General features: G+C 39.2%; 1 protein-coding gene across 1 annotated transcript in view; it reads left to right on the plus strand.

Annotated features, from left to right (window-relative positions):
• Window positions 1–5,414: 5,414 nt before the first annotated feature.
• Window positions 5,415–27,255, plus strand: part of SLC41A3 (solute carrier family 41 member 3) — a 29,522-nt gene continuing 7,681 nt past the window's right edge. The window contains exons 1-6 of the mRNA XM_070738358.1: window positions 5,415–5,896; window positions 8,155–8,469; window positions 18,099–18,206; window positions 19,248–19,319; window positions 21,280–21,424; window positions 24,008–24,154. Of these exons, the coding sequence (XP_070594459.1) occupies window positions 5,888–5,896; window positions 8,155–8,469; window positions 18,099–18,206; window positions 19,248–19,319; window positions 21,280–21,424; window positions 24,008–24,154 (796 nt within the window). The 5' untranslated portion in view covers window positions 5,415–5,887. The remainder of the gene's footprint in view (window positions 5,897–8,154; window positions 8,470–18,098; window positions 18,207–19,247; window positions 19,320–21,279; window positions 21,425–24,007; window positions 24,155–27,255) is intronic.

A 27,255-nucleotide genomic window follows, 5' to 3' on the forward strand; every position in this document is an offset into this window, starting at 1 on the left:
CTCTACTACAATGGGGACATACAGTAGTACCTTGTGATATGAACCCCTCGTCATACGAACTTTTTGAGATACGAACCTGGGGTTCGGAAATTTTTTGCCTCTTCTTACGAACTTTTTTCACCTTACAAACCCGCCGCCGTGAACGCCAAACCCGGAAGTTCAGCAAAAGTTCAGGTTTGGGTGGCCGCCGAGAAGTGCCGCCGCCCGGCTGTCACTTTCCGAAACAGCCGGGGGGCTTCTTGGCGTTCTCCTGAACGCCAAACCCAGAAGTTCAGCAAAAGTTCGGGTTCAGCGTTCGGGTTCAGGAGACCGCCGAGAAGCGCCCCCACCCGGCTGTCACCTTCGCAGGAGAGCCGCGGAGCTGTCGGCCAGCTGCATCCTTCCAGCCTAGGACTATTACTGCCTGAGCACTTTCTATCACTGCTTCAATTTCCATTTCATTATGTTGAGAAATGTTCAAACTGGTAATTCAATGCCAAAATTATTGAAAATATTTGAAATTAGGGGCCTAGAAAAATTTATAAAGTGACACGCTTGAAAAACCAGGGGGGGGGGCCTTTTATGAGCAAAATAAACAAATAAGGATCTTTTTTTTTCAGTTCAATTTTCATATCATTATGTTAAAAAATGTTCAAACTAGTGATCCCACACCAAATTTAGTAAAATTGTACGTTGTTTGCAGGCAAAACTATCTATAAATTGAAAACAAATTCACAAAATGAGGGGGTGGGCTTTTATGAGCAAAATAAACCAATAAGCATTATTTTTTTCATTTCAATTTTCATTTCATTGTGTGCAGAAATGTTCAAACTAGTTTCCAAGTGAAAAAGGTTTTCAAATTGACCAAATATAAGCACCTAAAATAAAGAATTTTCGGTCTGGGTCAAATAGACCCAGGAACAGTACAAGTGTATAGTAACTTTTAACAGAACAGCAGGACCACACATTGAATGCGATTAGTCAGCCAGTTATGAATCCATCTAGTGGCGATTCCCGGTATTGCTTTTATACTTTTTAAAATATGGTCAGACAAGTAATCCATAAAGTTCCTTGGTGTTCTTCAAAATGATTGATATCGAAGTATTACAAGTGCCAAAGTATTTGTGCACAGAGCAAAGAAGCTCTCTCTCTCTATCTCTCAGTGTCTCTTCAGTATTGCTAAATTTTAAGGAATGTTAAATTTTTCAACTTTTTCAACCAGAGGTGTTCAAATGTTGTGACGTGGCCTTGGGTATTGTAAAGACATTCTGGTTATTTTAATATAATTTGATGTGTTTGGTAAGCAACCACATAAATATAACTCTTTTTTTACATTTTGTTTGTTTCATTTGCTCATGGCATTTCCCATTTGATTTCTTGGAGCTCAGCTAGATGAAAACTGATAGCAGAAGAGCTCTTAAAAACTGCCTTGGTGAGGCAACCCTATTTTTAACAAGGATAGCTCCCCACGCGGTCTCAATCCTAAGTCACCCAAGCTTGCTTTTCTTACAGCTCATATGAGTGAGTGGTCAACTTTGGGTGCCTTCATTTCTTCTTATGGGGAAGGAGAGACTGAGAGTCCTGCCCCTGATCATACAGAGACATTTCCCCTTGAAAAGATGCAGAAGTACACCAAGGGGATTGAAACTGAAGCCTGCCTGATTTGCAAGTGACATCATGAAAAAAAAAGTCCAGAGCTAGAATGCAGCAGCTGCAGTTTTCAGTTACCATCACCTCCAAAATGCTGCGTCTTGGAGACGGGGTGGGTGGGAGAAACTGGCTTTCAAGGGATAATCTGACAAGGGATCTCATGAAACACCATTTTAAAACCTTTTCATCTATTCACTTCATTTTCTGAACTGGCCGTCTTTTAGCACAGGCTGTCATTGTAGCTGAGGAGTAGAGGTAACGTTTCTGTAACAGTCTGAAATGTGATAGCATGATTCCTATTCATGTTGCATGAGTATGGCTGATCTAGTGTATCTTGTGCTTTAGCGCTGCAATTATACTACATACAAACACACCAATACATTTTGTGCTGGCTTGTAGATCAGATACTGACACACCAAACTCAAGACGAATAGTTAACAATAAAACAAGCATGTCCTGTTAATATATACTGCTCAAAAAAATAAAGGGAACGCTCAAAGAACACATTCTAGATATGAATGAATGAAATGTTCTTATTGAATACTTTGTTCTGTACAAGTTGAATGTGCACAACAGCACGTGAAATTGATTGTCAATCAGTGTTGCTTCCTAAGTGGACAGTTTGATTTCACAGAAGTTTGATTTACTTGGAGTTATATTGTGTTGTTTAAGTGTTTCCTTTATTTTTTTGAGCAGTGTATAAAGATGGTGTAACTAGTTTAGGTTGTCATTTTGTTCCTCTTTACTGGTATATGCATTATACTGCCATTCACTCATGGGCGAAGAATTTCTAAACTCTCTAAATTGTGATAGGATTTTGAGATTTTTTCCATTCTTTCTCTTTCAATATAATTTTTATAGAAGATGCAATATCCCAGCATCCTTCAAATACAGTATGCCTATACTAATAGTTATAGGTATTAAACAATATATCTTCACCAGAAGGGTTTTTTGCCAGACAGACTAGTTCTGCTGAATGATTCCCTTTGAGGTTACAAGCATTGTTTATTTGATTAGAGCAGCTGTTGGTGAAGTAATACAATTCATCAGAATTTCAAATTCATACCAATCAAAATCTTCCTTCCTTCCTTCCTTCCTCCCTCCCTTTCTTCTCCTGGGCAACTAGTTGATTTGAGATTGTGTTTTTTAGTGTACACATATGGCCTGGCCTAAAACAATAGACACAAGCTTCCTAAATAGGATGTAGGCTACGTGGTAAGACCCTTCCCAGTCTCTGCTCAGCATTAGCTCTGGGCAAATATGTTAGGGATTGCACATCAGCTGCAGATATTGCCTATTCCCTTGATCCAAAAAAATCCTGCTCTAAAGGAATTTTTAAGCAGCTCCTTTAAAAAAAAAAAATTACATTTTTTATTGGTTTATAAAATAAAATAAGATACAAAATATGAAAGTTAATAGGAAAACTAAGGAGCCGGGGTAGCAGAGTGATTAGAGTGCAATGCTGCAGGCTACTTCATCTAACTGCTACCTGTATGTTCAGCAGTTCAAATCTTACCACCGGCTCAAGGTTGACTCAGCTGTCCATTCTTCCGAGGTGGGTAAAATGAGGACCCAGATTGTTGGGCGCAATATGCTGACTCTGTAAAGTTTAGAGAGGGCTATAGAAGCACTATGAAGCAGTATATAAGTCTAAATGCTATTGCCAAGACTGTGGGGAGGAAGAGGGGCAAGAGAAATAAGGGAGGATAAGAAGAAAAAGAAACATTGACTTCCAACTCTCTCTGTTGCAGTAGAATAAAGAATTAACATCAAATCACAACTTTTTGTTTTTTCATAATATGAACAAGCCATTTTCATAAAGATCTATCAATTTACTCAGTAAAACCCAAAATCAAAATTTCATTCTTTTCCACTTACAGCACGAAGTTCAGAAGTGGTCTCCATGTGGAAATAAAAGTACTGATATTGTTTTCTTTAATCAAAATAGTCAATTTTACCATTTCAGCCGACTCCATCAGCTTCTGCAACCTCTCCTCCATTGTAGGAATTGAAGTGTCTTTCCATTTCTGTGCATACAATAGTCTTGCTGCTGTCAACATCTAGTAACAAAGTTCTACATTTTTTCTCCACATCTTTTTCCAATAGACCCAGGCAATCTCCAAGCAGCTCTTAAAGGAATCTTAACCCTTGGGGTGACTATACAGTAGAGATAAAATAATTACATGGCCGTCTATAAAATTGTTTTATTTTCCTAGAAACAATATCCAACTATTACAGTACTTGCTTGACACTTGAGATTTAAAAACAACAACAACCCAGTAACTCAGCAATGATGTTAGCTTTCATTAAAGCTTCCTTCTTTGGCATGAACTGCATGCTTTTCCTACATAATAATGTACAGTACAACTGAAAGAATACAATTCTGTTTGTGAGAATGGTCTCCAATAGATGTGCATTGGAGCAAAGAAATAACATGGCTACAGCTTTTAGCATTGCTTGTGTCATGAGTGATAAATCATATTTCCCATTCTGTTAGCATACTACAGGTAGTCCTCAACCTATGACAACTGAGCCCACAATTTTTTAAGTGAGAAATTTGTTAAGTGAGTTTTCCCCATTTTACTACTTTTCTCACTACATTTGTTAATGTGCAGTTCTTAAACTAGTCACATTGGTTGTTAAGTGAATCAGGCTTCTCCATTGACTTTGCTTGCGAAGGTTGCAAAAGGGGCTGTGCTGCAAACCATCATAAATATGAGTCAAATTGTCCAGCATCTCAATATAAATTACACAACCGTGGGAATGCTGCAATGATCACAATTGTGAAAAATAGTCACAAATCGCTTTTTTCAGTGCTGTTGCAACTTCAAACGGTGACTAAATGAAATGTTGTAAGTTGAGGACTACCTGTATCTTCATCTCACCTCACCTGAAAAGAAAAATCCAAACGACATTTTGAATCATTCTACCTTTCATCAATATATCATGATGTTCAGCTGGAAACTTCATTTTTTTAAAAAAAATCTAATATTTGTTTCCTGCTTTTGGAGACAGAACGTTCTCAGAGCAAGGTTGTTGTTGTTGTTTAAATAAGTTTTTGTTTTTAAAAATCTTAATTCTGCTTCCAAAGTCTCTTATAGTGCTTTTAAAGACCAATGATTATCACATTAATTCTTAGTGGAATTTCCTGCAAAACACCTATAATATATTCTATATACTTCTAAGACATCTGTAAGGGGCGTGTATAAGCACACCACTGTGCCTACCCTCCCTGTCTTACTGTCTTATTATCCTCTTTTATGTTTACTTTTTACTTATGTTACGTTTATACAAACTACTATTATCATCTACGTGTTTGACAAATATATTTGATAAATATATATAAACACACATCAGACATATATATTTGTCAAACACATATAGGATAGTAGTAGGTTGTATAAACATAAGTAAAAAGTAACAAAAAAGAGAGTAATAGGTAGGTAGGTAGGTAGGCAGGCAGACAGGCACACACACACACAGAGGTGGGTAGGTAGGTAGGTAGGTAGATCGATCGATCGATCGATCGATCGATCTTCCATTCTGGGGGTGGGACAAAGCTTGAGAGCAAAGCTTCCCAACTCCATCACACCCGGAGAGTTTGAAGTCAAAAAGACGGGGTAAAGCAAACCAATGGAAGACAGCGTAGGATTCCCAGCCCAGATGTGCCCCCCTAGCCAAACGCATCTGGAAAGGCACCGCATTGGTGAAGGCTTAATGGGAACCTATTGGCATGGGCGGAGTCGTCTTCTCCCCTGTCAACAACCGTTTAATCCCCGCTTCCTGGATACGACAGGAAATCCAATCGATTGATTGCATTGCAAGCGGAGCGGTGATGGTGGTAAGCGTCGCCGGAAGGAGGCCGCGGCGGCTGTGCAAATATAGCCCGCCTCCCTAAGCAGGCCCCGGACCGGTTGCTTGGCTGTGAGGGGTCGCCGTACTGTATCGGCGACGAAACGGTTCCCTCTGCACTCCCCGCCGCCCCTGACCGTGAACTTCCCCCCCCCCCCGCCCGTGTCTCTTGTATTCTTCTCCATCTGGCGCGGCGCTTCCTTTTTTTCCTCCACTCGCCCTCACCCGCAGGGGTGGAACAGCGCGAGATCCAGCCAAGGCACCGGAGAGAACATGCCGTTCCGGAGGCGGACAAAGCCACACCTTGCCGTTTGTGCACCGCCTGTCCTGATTTGGTTGAGCTCTAGATGGGTGCCGTGCCTCCTTTGGGCCGCAGGGGGCGGTAGACTCTGGCGACAAAAGACAAATGCGCCGGGTAAGTGGCCAGGGATCGCGAGAGGGGCTTCTCTGCTTTGTCGAAAAGGTCCCTTGAGAGTAGATGCTTCCCCTTAGAACTCGATGGCTACGTTTGGAGTCCTGATGGCCTTTGCATTAATTTCTGACTCTGAGCCGTTGGGTTTTTTTCCAGTATGAGGAAATGGCAAAATGAGAATGAAGTCTTTTCTTGCTGTCATTGTTCATCCAGTGCTTTTTATGTTTTTTTAGTACGAGGAGCCTGAAAGTAGGAAAGGAAACAGGTAGTTCTATTCCCTCCATGTCATCCTATTCAATTCCTTGCATTGATTGCTGTCATTAACTACAACCTGGACGATCTGGAGTTGGAAAAACAATCTCATCTGTTCGGACACCAAAATATGTTCTGACACCAAAAGATGAATCATCCTTACAAATCTGGTGGTCTTATACTAAATCAGAAATCTAGTGAAGTAATCCTGTTAAGTTATTCCATTTGATTACTAATGTTATTTAGTTTGATGTATTTTCTGATAGGATAGAATAGAATATAGAATAGAATATAGAATGAACAATAAATAGAATAGAATATATTTTTTTATGGCCAAGTGTGATTGGACACATAAGGAATTTGTCTTGGTGCACATCCTTATAAAAGAAAAGATAATCAGCAATCTGGAAGATTTGAAGCAAAATTCTTCCACCAAATATTACACTGCTTAGGGATGTCTCACATTAAGTTAGTATCGGCTCACCCCAGCAAACTTGCTGGTTTTCCACAATTTTAAAAGTGGTTCAGAAAAGAATGTATTTTCCTCATTCAAAAGATCCTAGCTGTGTTTGAATGTCACTTTGCAAAAACAAATATATTCAGAAAACCCATAATGAAAAATGCAACAATGGAGTCCTTGGAGAGGGGTGGCATATAAATCCAATAAAATAAATAAATAAACAAATACTGTTTACTATCAGCAACTGGAATGAGAAACCTAAGAAATGTGTGCAATAGGACCTATGTAAAGAGGTATCCAGTTATTGAGAAAGAGTTTTAAGGCTGAAGTTGCATTTTGGGGAGTGGGGAGAGGAGACAGGCTCTTAGAGGTGAATAGATGCAGATTTCCCAGTATATTGCCCTCGAACTGGGTTAACATAAAGATAAATTTCCTTACAGTGAGAACAATTCAGTGGAATGCCTTACCTCTAGAATTTGTGAGTGTTTCTTCACTGGAGGTTTTCAAAAAGAGATTGGGCAACCATTTTGTGGAATGCTTGAACAGGTGGTTGGATTATAGTCTCCTCCAACTCTGTTATTCTGTATTCTGTATACCATTCTAATTATCTCCAGACAGTATGGGAATTCTGATCCAACAATCTGAAGGACATCAACTTGAGAAATTGAATAAATAAAGAAAGAAAACAATAGAATAGAATAAAATAGAAAATAGAATAGAATAGAATTCTTTATTGACAGATTGGACACACAAGGAATTTTGTCTTTGGTGCATATGTTGTCTGTACATAAAATATACATTTGTCAAGAATCATGAGGTACAACACTTAATGATTGTCATAGGGGTCAAATAAGCAATCAGGAAGCAATATTAATATAAATTGTAAGGATACAAGGAACAAGTTACAGTCATACAGTCATAAGTGGGAGGAAATGGGTGTTAGGAATAATGAGAAAAAAATAGTAGTAATAATAGTGCAGCCTTAGTAAATAGTTTGACAATGTTGAGGGAATTATTTGCTTAGCAGAGTGATGGCCTTTGGGGAAAAACTTGTTTATATACAGTGTATACATACATGCATGCATACATATATACATGAATGATATGACTTTGACAAGCCAAGAAATAGCTTTGATTTTCACAGATGCATTCATTTTATTGAAATCCATCTGTCCCACATAAAAACCTTTAGAAATTCAGATTTCTGAATTTGGGTAGGCTGCATATTTTATATAATACATACCTTACTTTTTATTAAATAGCGGAGGAATGGGCCTAAGTTTCTTTGAGAAGTTCAGAGGCTTTTGGAAGTAAGCATTCAGTTGCTATCTCGTCAATAAATGGGCAGGTTGTGTAGGTCTTTGGTGAAATGTATACCCCTGGGAAGAACTGCCTGAACTTGGCATAGTTTGGAAAAGGTGATTTTCAAAAGAAAAAAGAATGCCAGGGTTTTCAAATATGATAGGATGCTTGTGTCTTATTATTTTCTTCTTGTTTATTGTCTGATTGATTGATTGGCCTGGGCTTTATCATATCCATTTCTCAAAAGACTCCTGAATTGGGAAAAATCAACATGAAAGGTGAAGAAACTCGGCAACGTAGAAAGGAAGGCCGAACCAGGAATGGAGAGCGATCCAGGCAGAAAGCAAAGAGGAAAAGTAAACACAAAGAGAGCAAACTTGGCAGTCAGGGTACAGAGGATGGCCCTTTGCTCGTGCCTCAGAAGCAGCCTCCCGAGGCAAAAGTGGCCATGGCAAAACTACAGGAGGAATCAACCTTGGCAATTGGCCTCCAGGTGCTCCTGCCTTACCTTTTGGCAGGCATGGGCATGGTCATGGCAGGAATGGTCTTGGATTATATTCAGGTAAGATGAACAGGAATTCTGGGCTGTGTTTGGTTGCCTGAGGAGTTTGACCATGTGCAGGGTTGAGGTGGGGTTTTCTTTCTTTCTTTCTTTCTTTCTTTCTTTCTTTCTTTCTTTCTTTATGTCTTCCTTCCTCCCTCCCTCCCTCCCTTCCTCTCTCTCTCTCTCTTTCCTTCTTTCCTTCCTTCTTTCTTACTTGCATACACACAGCTTAGTGACCCGTCAACAATAACATCTTATCTGATTTTGAGTTATCTTTGCTCAGAGTTGCATTTGGTTGGATGCTGTGTGTGTGCACCAGGAATTAAGCCTCCATAGTTCATTCATATTTAAATCTAAGGGATTATACAAGTGCTCAGCTTTTAAGAGTATGCTCTATGTGCACTTGAATATAAGGTTAGTAGATCTTAGTACAGTAATGGTGCATGCATTTGAATGGTGCAAAAACATTTCCAGTTGCCACCTTTTAAATCCTCCAATGGGTTGCACTAAATTTTCCATAACATTTCAGCCAGCACATCAATGGGCATTATGAAAGTAGCAGTCCAATGCTTTTGAAAGGCTCCAGGGGTATGTGTGTTTGGGAGGGGGGGGGAGATTTCTAGAACCACTTCCAGCTAAGAAGGTTTATCATATTCAGTCTAATGTCATGTTCAATTGCATTTAATCCAAATCAAATTTCTATCCTTTCTTAGGGTTGTTGTTTTTTTCAATGATGATCCTATGTTTTTCCATATTTTTCTTTGTTAATTCACATTGAGTTCTTTGGTTTTATCTGTATTTTTAAAAATCTTTTATTGCAAACTCTTCTGTGCAATAAATTTAAGATGAAACAGTAAGCTCCGGAAGAGCTTACTGTTTAATCAGAGAAATCTTGCTGCAACAAATAACACTTTAAATATTTAATTGAAGGAACTCAGCATGAATTGAGAGACAAGCAAACTTTATTTAAATATTGTTATTAACTATGCATTGTTATTCTTACTTTTTACTGTTGTACACCACATGGAGCCTCACTGGAATGAAATGTATATAAAACGTATAAATAAAAATAGGCTCTTATTTATAAATTCAAACAAGCAATTTAATTAAGTTCATTCTAATAGGTTACTTTTTCAGTATTGAAATCCTTGCTTGCACTATCTGATTTATTTAACTAGTGAAGTAAGAGGTCATGTTGCCCCTTGTCTTTCTGATAGGATGACATTAAATGCCTTCTGCATGTTTTCTATGGTCCAGAGTTCATATTTCTTGCTTGCATTAATTTCATGCTACTGTTTTGCATGTAGGAAATCAATTGGGTTCCATAAGATTTTTACCTGTTTCAGAATGTTTTATATGCAGCTGAGCTAATATGAGTTTCATTCTCTCTTGAATACGTGGAGGCTGGTATGAGATTCTGTGTTCATTTTGTTCTCTTCACACTTTGAGGTCCTCTCCTGCAATAGATTTTGGTAGGATCTCAAGTTAAAAGATTTAGCCAATTACTGTACCTAGAGGAGTGTTATGCTTGATGTTCCAGAATGTATTGATTTTATTAGCAAACCCAGTTTATTTCCCAATTAGTTTTTCCACTTTATCAATTTAATTTATTCGAATTCTATGCCGCCCAATCCCATAGGACTCTGGGCAGCTTACAACAATACAAATATAATACAATATAAAAAGAAATCAAATATCAATAATGAACTATAAAAACCTCGATTATAAAACCAATAAATATGCAGCTGAAGGCAAGCACCCCTATGCTAAAACAATAAACTCCTGTTATAAAATATATAATCCAATCTGTCAGACGACATATCTACCAATCAAACATGACTTGGCCTTGCAAAATGTTAAAATTCATGGCCCCCAGGCCTGCTGGCAAAGCCAGGTCTTGACAGCCTTTAGGAAGACCAGTAGAGTGGAAACAGTACAGACATTTTGGGGGAGTTGGTACCCACACCCTACTGGCTTTCCAGAAAGCCTTGAAAACATGGGGGACTTGAGCAATCGACACTCTTAACTCCGGCCACAGTATGATTGCATTATAACAACATGATGTTCAATGTCGACAAGAGCAAAGTCCTTCACCTTGGTAAAAAAAAAACTAGACACACATACAGCCTGGGAGAAACCCCACTTAGCAGAAGTGACTGCGAAAGAGATCTTGGAGTCTTGGTGGATAATCAACTAAACATGAACCAGCAATGTGCAGCAGCGGCCAAAAAAGCCAACACTATCCTAAGCTGCATCAACAGGGGGATACACTCCAAGACCAGGGAAGTATTAATACCACTCTACTACGCCCTGGTCAGAACACACCTGGAGTACTGCATCCAATTCTGGTCACCACACTTCAAAAGAGACATTGAAACTCTGGAGAAGGTGCAGAAAAGAGCAACCAAAATGATTAGGGGACTTGAAACCAAGACTTATGAAGAGAGATTGCGGGAACTGGGCATGGATAGCCTAGAGAAAAGGAGGGCCAGAGGGGACATGATAGCTGTATATAGGTATATGAGGGGTTGCCACAGAGAGGAGGGGGCTACTCTATTCTCCAGAGCACCAGAGGGCCGGACGAGGAACAACGGCTGGAAGCTGACCAAGGAGAGATTCAACCTAGAAGTAAGGAAGAACTTCCTGACGGTCAGAGCGATCAACCAGTGGAACAACCTGCCTGCGGAGGTTGTGAACTCCCCAACTCTGGACACTTTCAAGAGGAGATTGGACTGCCATTTGGCTGGGGTGCTTTAGGATTCGTGCTCAGGCAGGGGGTTGGACTTGATGACCTGCATGGTCCCTTTCAACTCTAACAATAAATGAATGAATGAATGAATGAATGAATGAATGAATGAATGATATGACTGTATTAATGGGATTTTAAACTGGTTTTTTATATTTATTGTTGTAAGCCGCCCAGAGTCCTTCAGGATTGGGCGGCATACAAATTTCATTAATAAATAAGTAAATAAAAAAGGACTCTAAGCTAAAAAAAAGCCTTCTATTTAAATGTGGGTTTATTATAAATATGCAGCTGAAGGCAAGCACTCTATGAGCTCAGCCACTAATCAAAAGTAGAAGAGTACCATCTCTTGTCCCCAAGCAAAGTGATGCAGCCTGGGAAGAGCAGCACTGCTCTATCCATTGTGTCAGCCATTCAGTGTGGGCCAGACAAAGAAACCAATGGCTTATAGCTCAGGATGTCTCAGGTGCAACAACCAAATACACCTATGAACAGTCCAAGCCAGCAATTTTATTGTTGTTCACAATAAATCACAACAACAACCAAATAAGATTTCATGGAGACCAAGGGGCTGTCTGGGTCAGACTTCTTGTGGCTGCGCAAAGACTCAAGGCTAATTCCTTTCTTGACTCCTCCTCTCTGCTTGCCTGGGAGTTTCCCAACAGGAGCCCGAGAGCTGCAGTAACAGGATATTGCATGTCTCAATGTGTCCCCCCTCCCCTATTTATTTATTCATTTATTTTTAATGATAAATGATCAATGCCTGGAACTCACTACCTGATTCTATTGTTGCTTTCCCTAACCCCAAAATCTTCAACCTTAAATTATCTACTGTTGACCTCTCCCCTTTTCTAAGAGGTCTGTAAGGGGCGTGCATAAGTGCGCTATTGTGCCTACCATCCCTGTCCTTCTGTCCTATTATCCTTTTTATCAATTCTTTATACTTTGTTATGTTAATACAAACTATAATTCTATACTTGTTTGACAAATATATATATATATAAATAAAATAAATGTTGCCCAACTCCCGAAGGACTTTTGGGTGACTTTATCTTCATGTGAACTTGACAAGGGCTTGTCTGAAATGTTTTCTCAAATTAGTTTCTTGGCCTGGACATAAGCCCCTCTTATCTGACCGTTACCTTGGTAGAGGTACTTCCTCCTGTCCTTCAAGTTCATTCTTCCTCCTTCTACTCTCTGGCTGATAAACAAATGAAGTTCATTGTCCTCTCCCCCTCCCTTCCCCGAAAGAATCCTGAGCTCCAACTGCCAATTCTCCTCCTGAGCTGACCATCATTGTGTCCCCATTCATGTGCTGGATTTTCTGGCTATCTAAAAGGAACACGAAGACTATGATTGGGTTATTTTTTGTATCTGTGTAGAAAGCTAATGTCTGAAGGTGACTTCCCAAGTTTCTTCCTCAATTAATGCTGGTTACAGGACTTATAACAAAATTTAAGCCCAGCTTTCTTCCGCTTCCTCTGTACCTCCTTAGTGTGGGAAAGAAAGCAGCTAAGCAAACAGAGTTCTTGGATTGACCTCATTATGTTATCAGAGAAAGCTTTTTTTAGACCTACCAGCATGCCTCAGGAAGATTGCTGGTTTTATTTGTAGTAACCAGACTACTATCGAATTGATTGATTGGTTTGGTGCGGACAATGTTGGGGTGAGATTAAAGACTGACTCCAGAGATTGGGTTTTCAGTTCTGCAGCACCCAGAATGACTCTACATTCATCATGGACTTCCAAGTTTAAATTGCCTCACCGAGTTATAAGGATGTGTGCCGTTCAATCCAAGACATTTGGAAAAAGTTCACATGGGAAAAGATAGACAAAGAGACAGAGAATAAGTTTTAGCCTTTGAAACCTCTGCTCAGCCGGATTCCAGGGTAGTTACCACCAGATGTGAAACATTGTTTAAAGGGGAAAAAAAGGATTCCCTAATTCTGGAAATTCCTGCTTTATTTTAATTAACCAAGCATTTGGATTTTGTCATTTATTGCTGCATCCTTTTCATGAAAACATAGGGCTGCGAAGGAGATTTACTTACTGACCTCGAACAAGCAAAGAGCATCTGAAGAATTATTGTACAGTCTATGATAGCCCTCTTCCTTCTTTTAAGAGCATTGATCAAAAGCAGGAAAATGTAAATTTTTACATGATTGAGTAAATCACAAGTTTTGTGATGAGGCAAAGCTGAAAAAGTTGCACTAGGATTGTTGTTGTTTTTAAACGCTTGTGTGCTGAATGATTATACCATGGATTGTACTGTTTTCTCTTTTTTAAAATTGAAGTGCCAAATAGCCCATGGCAGATTTTTAGGACGGGAAATAAAACGCAACAGGAAAAGTACTGGAAGAGAATAGAATGACCTTAAATAGAGACTGCAGAGACTGTTACCAGGTCTTTTATATCTGAATCTGGGGACAGCAGATAAGGGTGCTGGCTTTTGAACCTCACTGGTATTCATTCAGAAGTTCTGAAAGACAGTCATTGAGAGACTACCTATTTTTTAAACTTGTGTACCCAAAGCAGAGCTAGGAAACCAGAAGAAAAGAAAGGATGAAAGTGCCTTTTAGCTAGAACAACCTCATAGGTTTTTTCCCCTCTCTGAGCTCCTCTGTAATCTTTGTATCTGTAGTTAGGATTAAGCTCCTGTTCCTAATGACCTTTCTTCACCTTGAGGAAGCAAAAAAGGAAAAAGTAAACTGAAGTAAACTTTCCTCTTTGCCTTAGAACAGTAAGAAAGATTGAGCGTCGCACAGGGTGAGCTTGATGGCGCTGTGACTATTTCGACCATGCAAGCTTATCTTTCCAATTACTGTCTCTGTAAGTGGAGGAGAAAGGACATAAGTGACTGAAGTATTTTAAGCAATTCCAGCGCAACCTACCACTGTTTATGCTGGTGACTCTTCCGTGTCCCAGCTCCAGCCAGGTTGGGATAGCTGGAAACAGACTCAAAGCATAGTGAAAAACCAAACCCAGCTAATCTGAATGGATTTTGGAAACTAACCTTTGTTCTCCTGTGGGAAGAAGAAAAGGACATCGGATTTCAGCTGTAATCTAAAGGTGCCTTGAAACTGAAGCGTGAAGACTACGCCAATTTCCTTTTCTCCTCTGCTTCTTTAGCATGGCTTAATGGCATTCAGTAATGGTGGTCACTGAGCTGAAATTGAAGCTGTGCTTCCGGGGGAAGAAACTCAGAGGTTTTACCTGTAAGTTTTTCAGAGCACCCTGTGGATTCCTTCCAGAAACATGCTTCTCCATTGCATCACAGATCTTCGGGCCATTTATTCTGGCAGGTTTAGGCCTGGTAGCTGCTGGTTTGGTGATGGATAATCTTCAAGTATGTATGTTCTTTCAACTTCCTTGGTAATGAGAGGGTAGACTGAACCACGAGCATCTGTTTTTAACATGGCTGAGTGAGAGCTAAGTGCGGTATTTGTTCGACTTGCCCGGGGCAGGGTGAGGAGGGGGGAGATGTCTTCTGTGAGAATGTCGCGGCTCTTCAGAGAGTTTGTGGACAGACTGAGTTGGATGAAAGGCTCTTACTCATTGTCCACTTGTTGCTCTTTCTAAGTGTCCTGAAGAAGATAGACTAGGATTGAACTGATCCAAGAATGTTCTCATCAGCCACAAGGCAGAATAGGTTGGGAAATATCACACGATATTTCATGAATATTGTGTTCCAGCACATGGGTGGATTTTTGTGACAATGAAGCTGTTTATGTTTCCTGGAACATGAGCAAAGCTGTAAAGACCTGGCTCTTCCCACAGGTCTGGCTGGGGCTGTTGATCGAATGAGATACTGTCCAGATCTGGCCATGAGGGATAGTGAGGAATATGTACGTTTTTATTAGGGTTTTTAATTAAACATTTTAAACTTTTTAAAAATGTTGTTTTTTCTTTGTTGGAAGCCTCCCAGAGTCCTTTGGGGGTTGGGTGGCATATAAATTGGTTGGATGGATAGATAGGTAGGTAGGTAGGAAGGAAGGAAGGGAGAGAGAAAGAAAGAAAGAAAGAAAGAAAGAAAGAAAGAAAGAAAGAAAGAAAGAAAGAAAGAAAGAAAGAAAGAAAGAAAAGGTGGAAACCCTGGCAGAAATTATTGTGGAAAAAATGAATTACGGCAACTTCTGGTCCTCATTAAATCCTTCCTTGCAGGCTATTCTAAGCTCTTAGGCCAATTTTATCTACTCTTTTCCTTTACATTTTTGTTTTGTTTTGTTTCTTTTTCATCCTGGCAGAGCTTTCTGTCATTCCTAAGAATATATATTTCTTCTCCTCTTGGGGTCATTTGAAAGAGGTGTGTGTGTGTGTATGTGTATGTGTATGTGTGTGTGTGTAGTTTGTATGTGTGCATTTATTACCAATCTGAAGCAGTCTGCTACAGGTTGAAAGCTTCCTCACTTATGGACTTACAACATATAACCACAACTGAGCCCAAAATGTATGTGGCTAAGTGAGACGTTGCTTTGGCCCCATTTTACAACCTTTTGGGCCACAGTTGTTAAATGAGCCAGTGCACTTGTTAAATGAGGAACACAGCTTCTCCATTGACTTTGCTTGTCAGAAGCTCACAAATGACCTTGGGTTACTGCGACAGTCATAAATAGTTACTAATCCAAATGTAACTGTGGGGCTGCTGCAACAGTTTTAAGTGGGAACAAGTCACTTTTCTTCAGTGCCATTGTAACTTTAAATGGTCACTTAACAAATGGCTGTAAGTCGAGGCCTACTTGTATGCTAGTGCAGTGAATTTATTTATTGGACTTTTATGCCACCCCTCTCCGGCTCACAACATATAATAAACAATATACAGTATCGTAGATCCAATTAATTAATTTAAAGTCTAAAAATGCCAAAAATCCATAAAAACAGTCATTCCATTTGCTCAGCATTCTCTCAACACATTCATTGATGGGGGGGGGGGGGCACAAGAATCTAATAACCCCAAGCCTGGCAGCATAAGTGAGTCTTAAGACTGTTACGGAAGGCAAGGAGGGTAGGGGCAGTACGAATCTCCAGGGAGAGCTGATTTCAGAGGGCCGGGGCCCCAACAGAGAAAGCTCTCCCCCTAAGTCCCGCCAAACAACATTGTCTAGTTGACAGGACCTGTAGAAGGCAGACTCTGTGGGACCGGGTCGGTTGCTGGGATTCATGCGGCAGAAGGCAGTCCCACAGGTATTGTGGCCTGATGCCATGAAGGGCTTTATAGGTCATAACCAACACTTTGAATTGAGTCCAGAAACCAATTGGAAGCCAATGCAGAACGCGGATTGTTGGAGTGATATGTACATGTCTGGGCAAGCCCATGACTGCTCGCGCTGCTGTATTCTGCACAATGCAGGGGCGGAGAGGGGCGGCATACAAATCTAAATAATAAATAAATAAATAAATAATTAATAAATTTGCAATTTCTAAGTGTCCTGGGTAGTGGATCTATGCTTTGGAACTTCCTAGTCTAGAGCTGAGTGGCTGTCACTGGCCCAAATAATTTTCTCCATATATCAAATCCTCTAAATAAATAAAATTCTTGTTTATGATCGCTTTGTTTCATAGGGCCTTTGAGCCTTATAACAATTCTCCAGGTGTGCACGTACTCATACAAAGAGTGCAGACTCAATTACAATTGGATAGTTTCTGTCTTAGCATGTTGTGTGAATGAAGTCAACGTGCTAAAATATAATATGATTTCTTTGTTGAAACATAAGGATCTTGTGTTTTGCTAAGCTATGCTAAGTTTTGTTAAACTATACTAGGGTTTAGCATGTTGTGTGAACTTGGCTAGTGAATGGTTGCCATGTGACAGAACACTCTATGCCCAAATATGTAATTAGGGTGAAATCCCACTGGTATCATTGGATTGGACTATAATTAATAATTATATTAATTAGTAATATAATTAATATTATTATTAGAAGCATATTATTTCCCTGTTTCATTAATAATAAACAAAACAGATTGAAAAGTGAAGTGGCAGTCCTGTGATTTCAGGTTTATTTGTAATTTAAAATATATAGGCAACGTAGTCAATAATGTTTACTGTTGTTTGTTTTTTGAGATACTGTAATAATTGTAATCATGTAGAAATTCTCTGCTGTTTGAATGGTGTCTCTGGTTTAGAGGCATAAAACAGAAAAGGAAACAGTCCATTAATGCATTACATATAAGGAATGGAAAAAGACTTACACAAATCTCTTATCACCACAAACTGTACTTCCTACTGTGTTTTTCCTCTTCAGTTTCAAGTCATTTATAATCATAAGCAACATACTCTTGAACTTTACGTTCTTCAATCTAAACTAACTTCGTTGTCCAGGATTGTACAAGTAGATCACCAAGTAGATCATAAAATTAAGAACTGGCTTATTATTTTCTTGATTTTGAAATACTGTAGTTTCAAATAATTTGAGAGTGCAAAGAAAGGTCGAATGATATAATTGGAACTATCTAATTAGTTTCTATGATGCACGTTTGGTCCAATTAAAAATATTTTGCCTTTAGTTTTGTGATATATTTTTACAGGACTGTGACAAGAATGCTGATTTATTTCAATTTTCTTTATTAATTGTTGCTTAGGTATTTAACTGCCAGTTTCAAAGTTATATTGATGGAGGATCTATCCACACTGAAAAACAGCATACAATTCAAAGCTGCTGGGAAATTTATGTAGTACAGTAGTTCAAAGCTTGTATGAATGTGTATGTTACAAGTAATATCACAATTGTGATATTGTGAGACGCCCCGAGTCTGCGGAGAGGGGCGGCATTCAAATTTATTATTATTATTATTATTATTATTATTGTTGTTGTTGTTGTTGTTGTTGTTGTTATTGTTGTTATTATTGTTATTAATATTATTATTATAATAATGGATTAATGCTTTTTTCTCTCCCTTTCAGCACTGGAAAGTATTCATTAAAATCAGAGAAATGTTTATTCTGATTCCAGCCCTGATTGGTTTGAAAGGCAACCTTGAAATGACCTTGGCATCTAGACTTTCTACAGCTGTAAGTATCTTCTTTATGTTGTCTTTTAATCTACAAAGAAGGATTTAGAGTTCTTGTTTGGCAAGAAAAGTATTGACACGTGATCACCTATCCAGTAGTGAAAAATGCATAGATGACTAAGTAGTTCTTATATAGGTTGAACCTGTATGTTTTACTTTCCATGGTGGTCATGAACAACATTTCTGTTACAATTGTGTTTCTGGTTTTCCTCACTGTACAATTAAAGCATAAACAGTACCTAAAAAATAAAAATAAATAAAAGTCATATAAACATTAAAAACAATTACTGTAAACCATTAAAGGCACACAATACATTCCCTGAGAGAGTACAGCAATTCAAATCCAGCCATTTTAAGATCTCCATACTCTGATTCTGAGGCCAGATGTCAAAGCCAAACCCTCTGGAAAGTCGGAGCCAGCCTATTATCCTATCAGCCTGACTTATTCACCTAAACAAATGGCTTTATTGTGTTCAGAATTCTCAAATCTTGCAAATGCTCTTCTCTTTTTCTCCCCAGAGATTTGAAACATTTTTTAGATTTGGGTAGAATGTTGCTGTAGCTTACTATGAATATGAGGTTACTCTGTCTATGAGCTGGTGTGATAAAATCGAAGGGCATGAAGTATGAAGTTCAGACCCTATGCAGTTGTGCCTGCTGATTTTATCCATACAAATGTACTCCAAACTGGGCTACAGCCCTTGTAAACCTATTTTTAAATTGGTCACATTGCCAATTGGAAGGAGAAAGAAATCTGTTCCCTACAGGCGTATCTCTTTTGGTTTTTCATAAAGATGAAAATGAATTAGATTGATACCAGGTTTTCCCCAAAATAAGACTGTCTTATAATTTTTTGAACCCTGAAATAAGCGCTTGGCCTTATAGCCATGTACTTATTATCATGGGATGTCTAATTTTGGGGGAAGCAGGGTAGTTGTGCCCTGGCACAATCCTGCCAATGCATAGAGACAAACTTATTGCAGCAGGCACTCTCCTTCCATTCCCTGCATAAGAAATAAACGTTGTCTCCTTTGCATCCCAGGCAAATACCGGCCGGATGGATAATGCACAAGAAAAATGGAAAATGGCTATTTGCAATATGGCCTTAATTCAGGTAAGCAAGTTTATTTTTATTTTTTTACGGAGACCTTTGGATAATACTAATCAATGAGAACCCCTGAAAAATTGAGTTGATACTCACTTATAACAGATGTTTATTAATTGTGCTACTTCAGAAATGGAAGTCCTGTTTTTTTCTTGTACAAAGTCTTGATGTTTGTTTGTTATTTTAATGTGGTGATTATTTATTCACATGTTTAGGGGAAAGGTCCAGGCATCACAGCTTTTATAACATTTTTGTTTCCAACTACTTTTTTCCTTTTTTCCTTTTTTGGTACAGAAATTAGAATGAGAGGAAAAGTTGGAGTAGCTGTCAGTCTAGATTATGGGCCTGTCAAACTGTCAGCTTATGGGCTGGATGCATCACGTGGAGGTCATACCCATCCCGGCTCCACAAAGGGAAAAACTCTTGCGATAAGTCATGTGATGCAATCAAGTTTGACATCCGTGGTCTAGAAGCACCCAATTTCTACAGGCAAAGTCTTATAAGACATTGGAAAGACTTGCACAGAAGGTTCCCTTTACTAGTTAAGACAGTGATAGTTCCTATCACTTTTCAACTTACTTCCTGTCACTCAGAACTACAATTAAATTTAATTCATCTAGCAACTCAGTAACATTTTGATTACTTAGAGTTAAATTTTTGGGTTTCATTTCTCTCAAATCAGTGCCCATTTAACCAAAAATTCAAAGTGTCATGAAGTATGAAATACTGACAATGGCTAAAAACAGTTATTAGTTTGTTTGTTTGTTTAGATTTATATGCCGCCCTTCTCGGAGGACTCGGCGCAGCTTACAACATATAAAAAAGAAAACAATACAATATAGTAGACTAAATCCAATTAATTTAAAACTAAACTCCGGAGAGGGGCAGCATACATTGATTGTTAAATTGATTTAACTTTCTACTATTGGATTTGTAATGTATTGTATCACTGTTATGTTGTGAGCCGCCCCGAGTCTTCGGAGAGGGGCGGCATACAAATCTAATAAACTATAAACTATAACTATACTGTACAAGTCTAATATTATTATTAATAATAACAACAACAATAACAATAACAAATATACTAATCTATAACCCCCAATTTTATTAAAAAAACAATCATACCCACTCAAAGAACAACCATACATGACATTCATCTGCCAGGGGGCTAAAGTCTAATTGCCTGGTGGCATAGATGAGTCTTGAGACTCTTGCAGAAAGCTAGGAGGGTGGGGGAAATACGAATCTCCGGGGGAAGCTGATTCCAGAGGGCCGGAGCCCCAACAGGGAAGGCTCTTCCCCTAGGCCCCATCTGAGTGTCTAATTTCTTCATTAAATACAGGGCTTAATTGATTAGATGGAAAGGGAAATGTGTGCTCTCTCACCCCAAGTATTGTAGAAGTACAGCTCTCAGCATCCCCAAAGTGAATTGTTACAACTTACCGTTCAGCATCACCTGAATTATCATAAGTTAACAGTTTAAAGTTCCAATCAAATTATTCTCAAAAAACCTATTTATTGCATTCCAGACATTTAGTTCCACACCACCTTCTTGGATGAAGTTTCAATCTTTTTGTTGCTTAAGAAAACATTTGTCAGCTGACTAAAAATAATTGCCAAAGGTACCTGTTCAAGAGAAGCCTGTGAAGGGTGAAATTCATTTCATGTGCTACAGATTGGCTATTTCACACATGAACTTACTTTCATAAGTCTGCCTGAAAAGTAGCTTTGTACTATGAAACGAATAACTGGCAAAGAGAAAGTGAAGGACAAAAACACATACTGCTTTTCTCCGCTTTGAAAAGCTTAATCATCCTTGGATGATGCTGTTGGGGAGACTCGACACATGAAGAAGTCACCCACCCTTCATGCCCAACATCTAGAAAAAAGACCTGCAGAAATGCTTCGGAACTGATCTCACGCTACAGGCTCTTGAGATATTCTGTTCTTCATTGCTTTTGCTTGACAGGTACAGGCCACTGTGATTGGCCTTTTGGCAGCTGTAGCAGCAGTCCTTCTAGGCGTACTCTCTAACGGATATTTGGAGCTGGACCATGCCGTTGTGTTGTGTGCCAGCAGCGTGACCACAGCATTTGTAGCTGCCTTTTTCCTTGGTGAGTTGTTGTTGTTGTTGTTTTAATTCTCCTGGTCCCTGAAATACCAGTTGGCCCTGCTTTTGACATTTTAATTCTGCTCCTCATACAAATACAGTGGTACCTCATCTTACGAACGCCTCTTCTAACAAACTTTTCAAGATACGAACCTGGTGTTTAAGATTTTTTTGCCTCTTCTTCCAAACTATTTTCACCTTACGAACCCAAGCAGCTGCTGCTGGGATGAAGGGATTTCTTTTTTTCCCCTTTTTTGAAGAAAGAAAAGGGAGGGGCTGCTTGGAGTAGGAAACATTTTGCAGAGAACAACGTGCTTGCAAAGGAACTAAAAGGGTGTCTTTTTAAGAAAGAAAAGGGAGGAGGGAGGGGCAGCTTGGGGGAGGAAAAATTTTGCAGAGAACGTGCTTGCAAAGGAACTGAAAGGGTGTTTTTTTAAGAAAGAAAAGGGAGGGGCGCCCCCCTTGCCTTTCTTCCTTCCCACTCACCCTTTAGCCTAGCCTTGCTTCTTCCACCCGCCCCCTTTGGCTGCTCCTCCCTGTCCTCTGTTCGCCTCCTTTCTAAAGTTTGGGATTTTCCTGAAGGATTTGCACGCATTATTTGCTTTTACATTGATTCCTATGGGAAACATTGTTTCATCTTACGAACTTTTCACCTTACGAACCTCCTCCTGGAACCAATTAAGTTCGTATGATGAGGTACCACTGTACTGTAGTTTTCACTTGGTTCCTGGTCATTATTTCGTAACTATTTGTACACAATTTGGATTCTTTCCTTGGGAAATCACATGGGCTGTATCAGTAATAAATAGAAGTATGGAAATACATTACCATATACAAAGCAGGGTTCTCCAACCTTGGCAACTTCAAGACTTGTGGACTTCAACTCCTAGCTGGCTGAGCAACTCTGGGAATTAAAGTCCCCAAGTCTTAAAGTTGCCAAGGTTGGACATCCCTGCATTAAAGAGTAATCTGTTCAAGACATATTTCCTTCTAATGGGCCAGACCAGACCAATACTCCATCTGACTTACTCACAGTAACTGCTGCAGATGCAGCCCTTCAAAGCCATTGGGTGTAGATCCAGAAGACTTCAGTTGCAAGATTCTATGGGACAGCAGGGCAATTAACTAGTTGGATGAAGAATAATTATATTAATGCTACTGGATTTCACTAGTTGAATGAAGAATAACTGTATCAAGCCCCCCTGGCTGTTAAATGTGATGTGTGGTTGTGACCGAGTTGGTTGACTGTTTTTAATATAGTGGGATTTTTAGCTTGTTTTTTAATTATTTAGATTTGTATATGCATTGTTTTATATTGTATCTTGTGAGCGGACCCGAGTCTTTGGAGAAGGGCAGCATACAAATCTAATTAATTAATTAATTAATAGTAGTAGTAGTAGTAGTAATAATAATAATAATAATAATAATAATAATAATGATGATGATGCTACTTAAAACATATCTCAAAAGTGGCAGCTCCAGCCCTTTGGAATCAACTCCCTCCAGAGATTTGCACTATCCCCACCTTCCCGGCCTTTCGAAAGGTTTTAAGAACACACCTCTGTTGGCAGGCCTGTGTTTGACTGGTTTTTAATGACAGTGGGTTTTAGAATTTGATTTTATCTTCGGGTTTCATATATGCTATATTTTTGTATTTGCTTTTACTTTTTAAGCCGCCCTGAATCTACGGGAGAAGGGCGGCCTAGAAAGCCAAATAAATAAATAAGTGTAAACAAATGTTACGGTTTTCAAAGAGGTAAGTAAGGAAAAAACGTTTTTGTCCTCCCTGGCCCCCAGGAGCACTCTGTAAGTCTCCCAAACCCTCTGTGCACCTGTTTTTTTGCAAAAACTGACTGAAAAACAGGGCAAACAGGGTTTGGAAAGCCTGCAGACTGCTCCTGGGGGCTGGGAGAAAGAAAAAATGCCCCTGTTTTTTCAGCTGTTTTTCTCAAAAACAGGATGTGCAGAAGCTTTGGGAGGCCGGCAGAATACTCTTAGGGGATGGGGAAAGCCAAAATTGCCACAGTTTTTGCAAAAAATGACCTGTTTCAGCCTATTTTTTTTTGCAAAAATGGGGGGGGGGGGTTTGCCCTTTCCCAGCCCCTAGGTGCACTCTGCAGGTCTACCCTCTGCATTTCCCATTTTTGTGAAAAACGGACCCATTTTTGTTAAAAATGGGACACAGTGACAGAGCTTCAGGAGGCCAAAAATGGCTGTATTCGGTATATAAGACACACCAACGTTTCCACCTTCTTTTAGGGGGTAAAGAGATGCGTCTTATACTCCAAAATACAATATACAAAATTATTTATAGTTCCCTTCAAATTGTAATAATGATCTTTTGGTGCTGTATTTGGTCTGTTCCAGTACCTTTTGATCCTCTTTACTGCTTCCCTGATGCTAATAAATTAGATATTATTCTCTCCTCTTTTCATTGTAGTCACACTTATAAGGCCCTGGTGAATCAGCCTGCAGCTTCTAGTTCTGTGGGCTCTGGAAGAGAAGAAGTGCCAAGGATGTTCTGAACTTTTGTTATTCTGCAGATTTATTGGAAACGTTCTAAATCTGAGGTTTCTCTCTTTCCTAGGATTGTTAATGATTGGTGTGATCATTGGAGCAAGAAAGATTGGGATAAATCCGGATAATGTTGCTACTCCGATAGCTGCAAGTCTTGGAGATTTGATTACTCTTAGTCTGCTAGCTGCAATTAGCAGTATTCTCTTCAGATATATAGGTATGTTAACAGTAATGAGCAACCAAAATCTTTGTTTTGGTTGCTCATTACAATAAAGATTGTGGGTGTGTCTTATTTTGTGAGTGTGGCTTATGTGACGGGGTAGGGTAGGAGTGGATTGCCGGCCATGTGATCAGGTGGGAGTGGCTTGAACAATCATCGTTCAAGTGAACTGTTAAGTCCTCGGCTTACAACCTTACAAGTGTCGCTCGCTGGGGTGACAATTTGCTTTGCGTTTCCTGTGCTCTCCTTCCTGAGTCGCCCCCCCCACCTCAGGCTGGGTAGCTAGGTGAACGGGTGCTCCGCTTCCACCCACACCTTCTGCTTGCACCTCAGGTGGGAGGTGGCTGAGGAAGGCTGGAGGGGAGGCGGGCAGGGGAGAAGGAAGCTCGTCCGAGGCCAGGAAAGAGGAAAGAGGAAAAAAGCAAGGAGCACATACGCAGCAGCAGCAGCAGGGGAAAAAAAGAGAGCCGAACCAAGACCAGTAATCCAGGAAGTGACAGCCACCGATCAGCTGGAGCTGCGCAGGCATCTTCATTTCCGCCAGTGGAACTGCGTTCCACCCCATCCTGCCTGCTGCCCACCCCTGTATGTTATTGAGAAAATCTTAGGAATTCAGCAGAAAGTTCAATACATTAGAAATAATTTATATTGGAATAGTTTTATGTACTGATAGGAAATGCCTTAGAAGACTAAGTATACAATACAGTAATGGACAACGTGTGTCAATGAAAAACTCAAAGAGTTTTAATGACCATTTATTAATAGACATTAAAAAGCATTAAATCCAATGCAGAAAAATTAAGGTTCTTTGACTGCTAGAAGTAACAAATAACAAGCATCAACATTTTTGGATGCCAAATATCCTGGAAATTATCTAATCCTGTCTTAGTAATAATAGATTTCTGGGCCAATATAAGCTATATAAAAATAATATTTGGGCACATTTAAACCAGCAGAGAAAAAACTTAAAGCATGTCCAAATCCCATCTTCTCTTCAGTCTTTGTGTCAGAACACTTTATATATAAAACAGTCCATTCTTTGTTTATATGAAGCATAATGCTTCATGTTACGAAGCAGCGGAGGCACAAATAGATGTTTTTTGAATGACCTAGAAAGCATTTTGAAGGCTGGCTGAATTGTAGGCTTTGTACTTTATTTTCAATCTCTTTTTTTCCTTTAGAAAACTATTAACAACAATAGGGGAAGTTATTTCAAATATGAGAGTGGGTCACATGGCTACTTATGGCTAACCCTGGATGGATTCTGTTCTTTCTCTCAAAGGCAGCAAACATGCCATGCCTTAGTAAAAGGAAGGGATATTGTATTGCACCACTGGTGCCCCATTCATGAACTCAGATGATGACCCTAGAAAACACATCCATAAACATTTTCATAAAACTCCCTGGATAACATGGCGCACGCCTATTTTGTGAGTTGTTCTAAAAATTGATTTTGGAGACAATCTTGTCCCCTACTTCAAGTTGCTCTTGGAATACCTGTTCTGCAAAAATACTAAAATGCAGAAAGAGTTAAGGTGTTCTGTATCTAATAATAGAAGAGAGATTTGAAAAATATGTAAATAATCTTACTACCAAAAGCAGAGAGTTTGTTTGGGTTTCTCAAGGATTTTGCCACTTCACCCTCCCCTAATAAACCAGGTAGAGAAACAGCACTCCCACCTGTTTCCTAAGCAGCAAGTTTCTGTCCCCTAACACTGCATCTCATAAAATTATACCTTGCTTCCCCCCCCCCCAAGCCCCCTGCCCAGAAGAGGCTGATTTTCTTTTCTTTGAAATTGCTTGCTTTGCGATTAATGCAGTTTTGTGATTTCATCCTTCTGGCTTTAGGCTTTCACAGTATCTTTTGCGGGAAAATGAAAAGCGCATTTCAAGAATTCTCCTACCACATTGACTGGAGATTGGGTTGTTACTAGCCCAGCTTTGAACCAATTACAAAGAGCAGAGGGAGAATCTTATGAGAAAGATTATTAGGGTATCAAAAGTTTGGTATTCTGCTAGTTTCAAGTTAGTTTCTGAAGCTTCTTTCTTTTTGCGTCTAACCCATGTTTGTTTTTTGCTGGTCCAGCATTCTTTTTGGATATCCTTTACAAGGTCTCTTGTCCTTTTAATGGTCACTGCAATGTCATAGTGTTTGATCATTTGAAAATGATCAAAGGGCACCATGGTTATGTGGGCCCAAAACTTTGAATACACTATAAATCTAGACGAGTGGGGAAAATTAGGGATGTCCAATTACAAACGAATGCTTTCAGTACCATACAAGGAAAATGTATATAAAATGTTTTATAGTTGGCACTAGACTCTCAGCAAAATGTTAGAAGTGTAAAGAAAAGCCAGGAACATATTTCCACATGTGGTGGACGTGCTCAGTGGTTAAGAAATTTTAGAGGAAAGTTAGGGATATCCTTGAACAAATTACAGTTTTAAAATCCCACTAAGACCGGAATTTTTTTATTGGGGATAATTACAAAACCACCAAAGAAGACAGATATCTGATACTATACCTAACAACGGCAGCTAGACTGATATACGCTCAAAATTGGAAGCAGGAAACCCTCACTTTGACACTAAACCTGATAATTAATGTACACGAGATGGCAGAGATGAGCAAATTAACACAGGAGCTTCAGGATAGAGACAATACAGAATTCTATAGTACTTGGGATAGGTGGTATGAACCAAAAAAAATATTTGAAACTTTAATACTGCATACACATCCAAAAGAAAATGGGGGGGGGGAGTAAAGAGTAATCCGATGAATCCTTTTAATCATGGTTTAAATAAACAGATAAACTGTTGCTAAATGCAACCATTGATCTCTACTGAACCATTAATTCACAGTAAAATATAACCCAGGGAAAGAAGCACAAAGAGACAGAAACAAGGTAATTTAAAAAGCTTAGTTCATAATATAATCAGGAAATGAAATGGAAGAAAACATGGATAGGCTGTAAATAATAAGGTCCAGCAGAACAGCTGGCATTTATGTTAATTTAATTTAATTTATTAGATTTGTATGCTGCCCCTCGCCGAGGATTTGGAGCGGCTCACAACAGAATACAATATCACAAATCCAA

The sequence above is a fragment of the Erythrolamprus reginae genome, chromosome 2, assembly GCF_031021105.1.
Source record: "Erythrolamprus reginae isolate rEryReg1 chromosome 2, rEryReg1.hap1, whole genome shotgun sequence".
Taxonomy (NCBI): domain Eukaryota; kingdom Metazoa; phylum Chordata; class Lepidosauria; order Squamata; family Dipsadidae; genus Erythrolamprus; species Erythrolamprus reginae.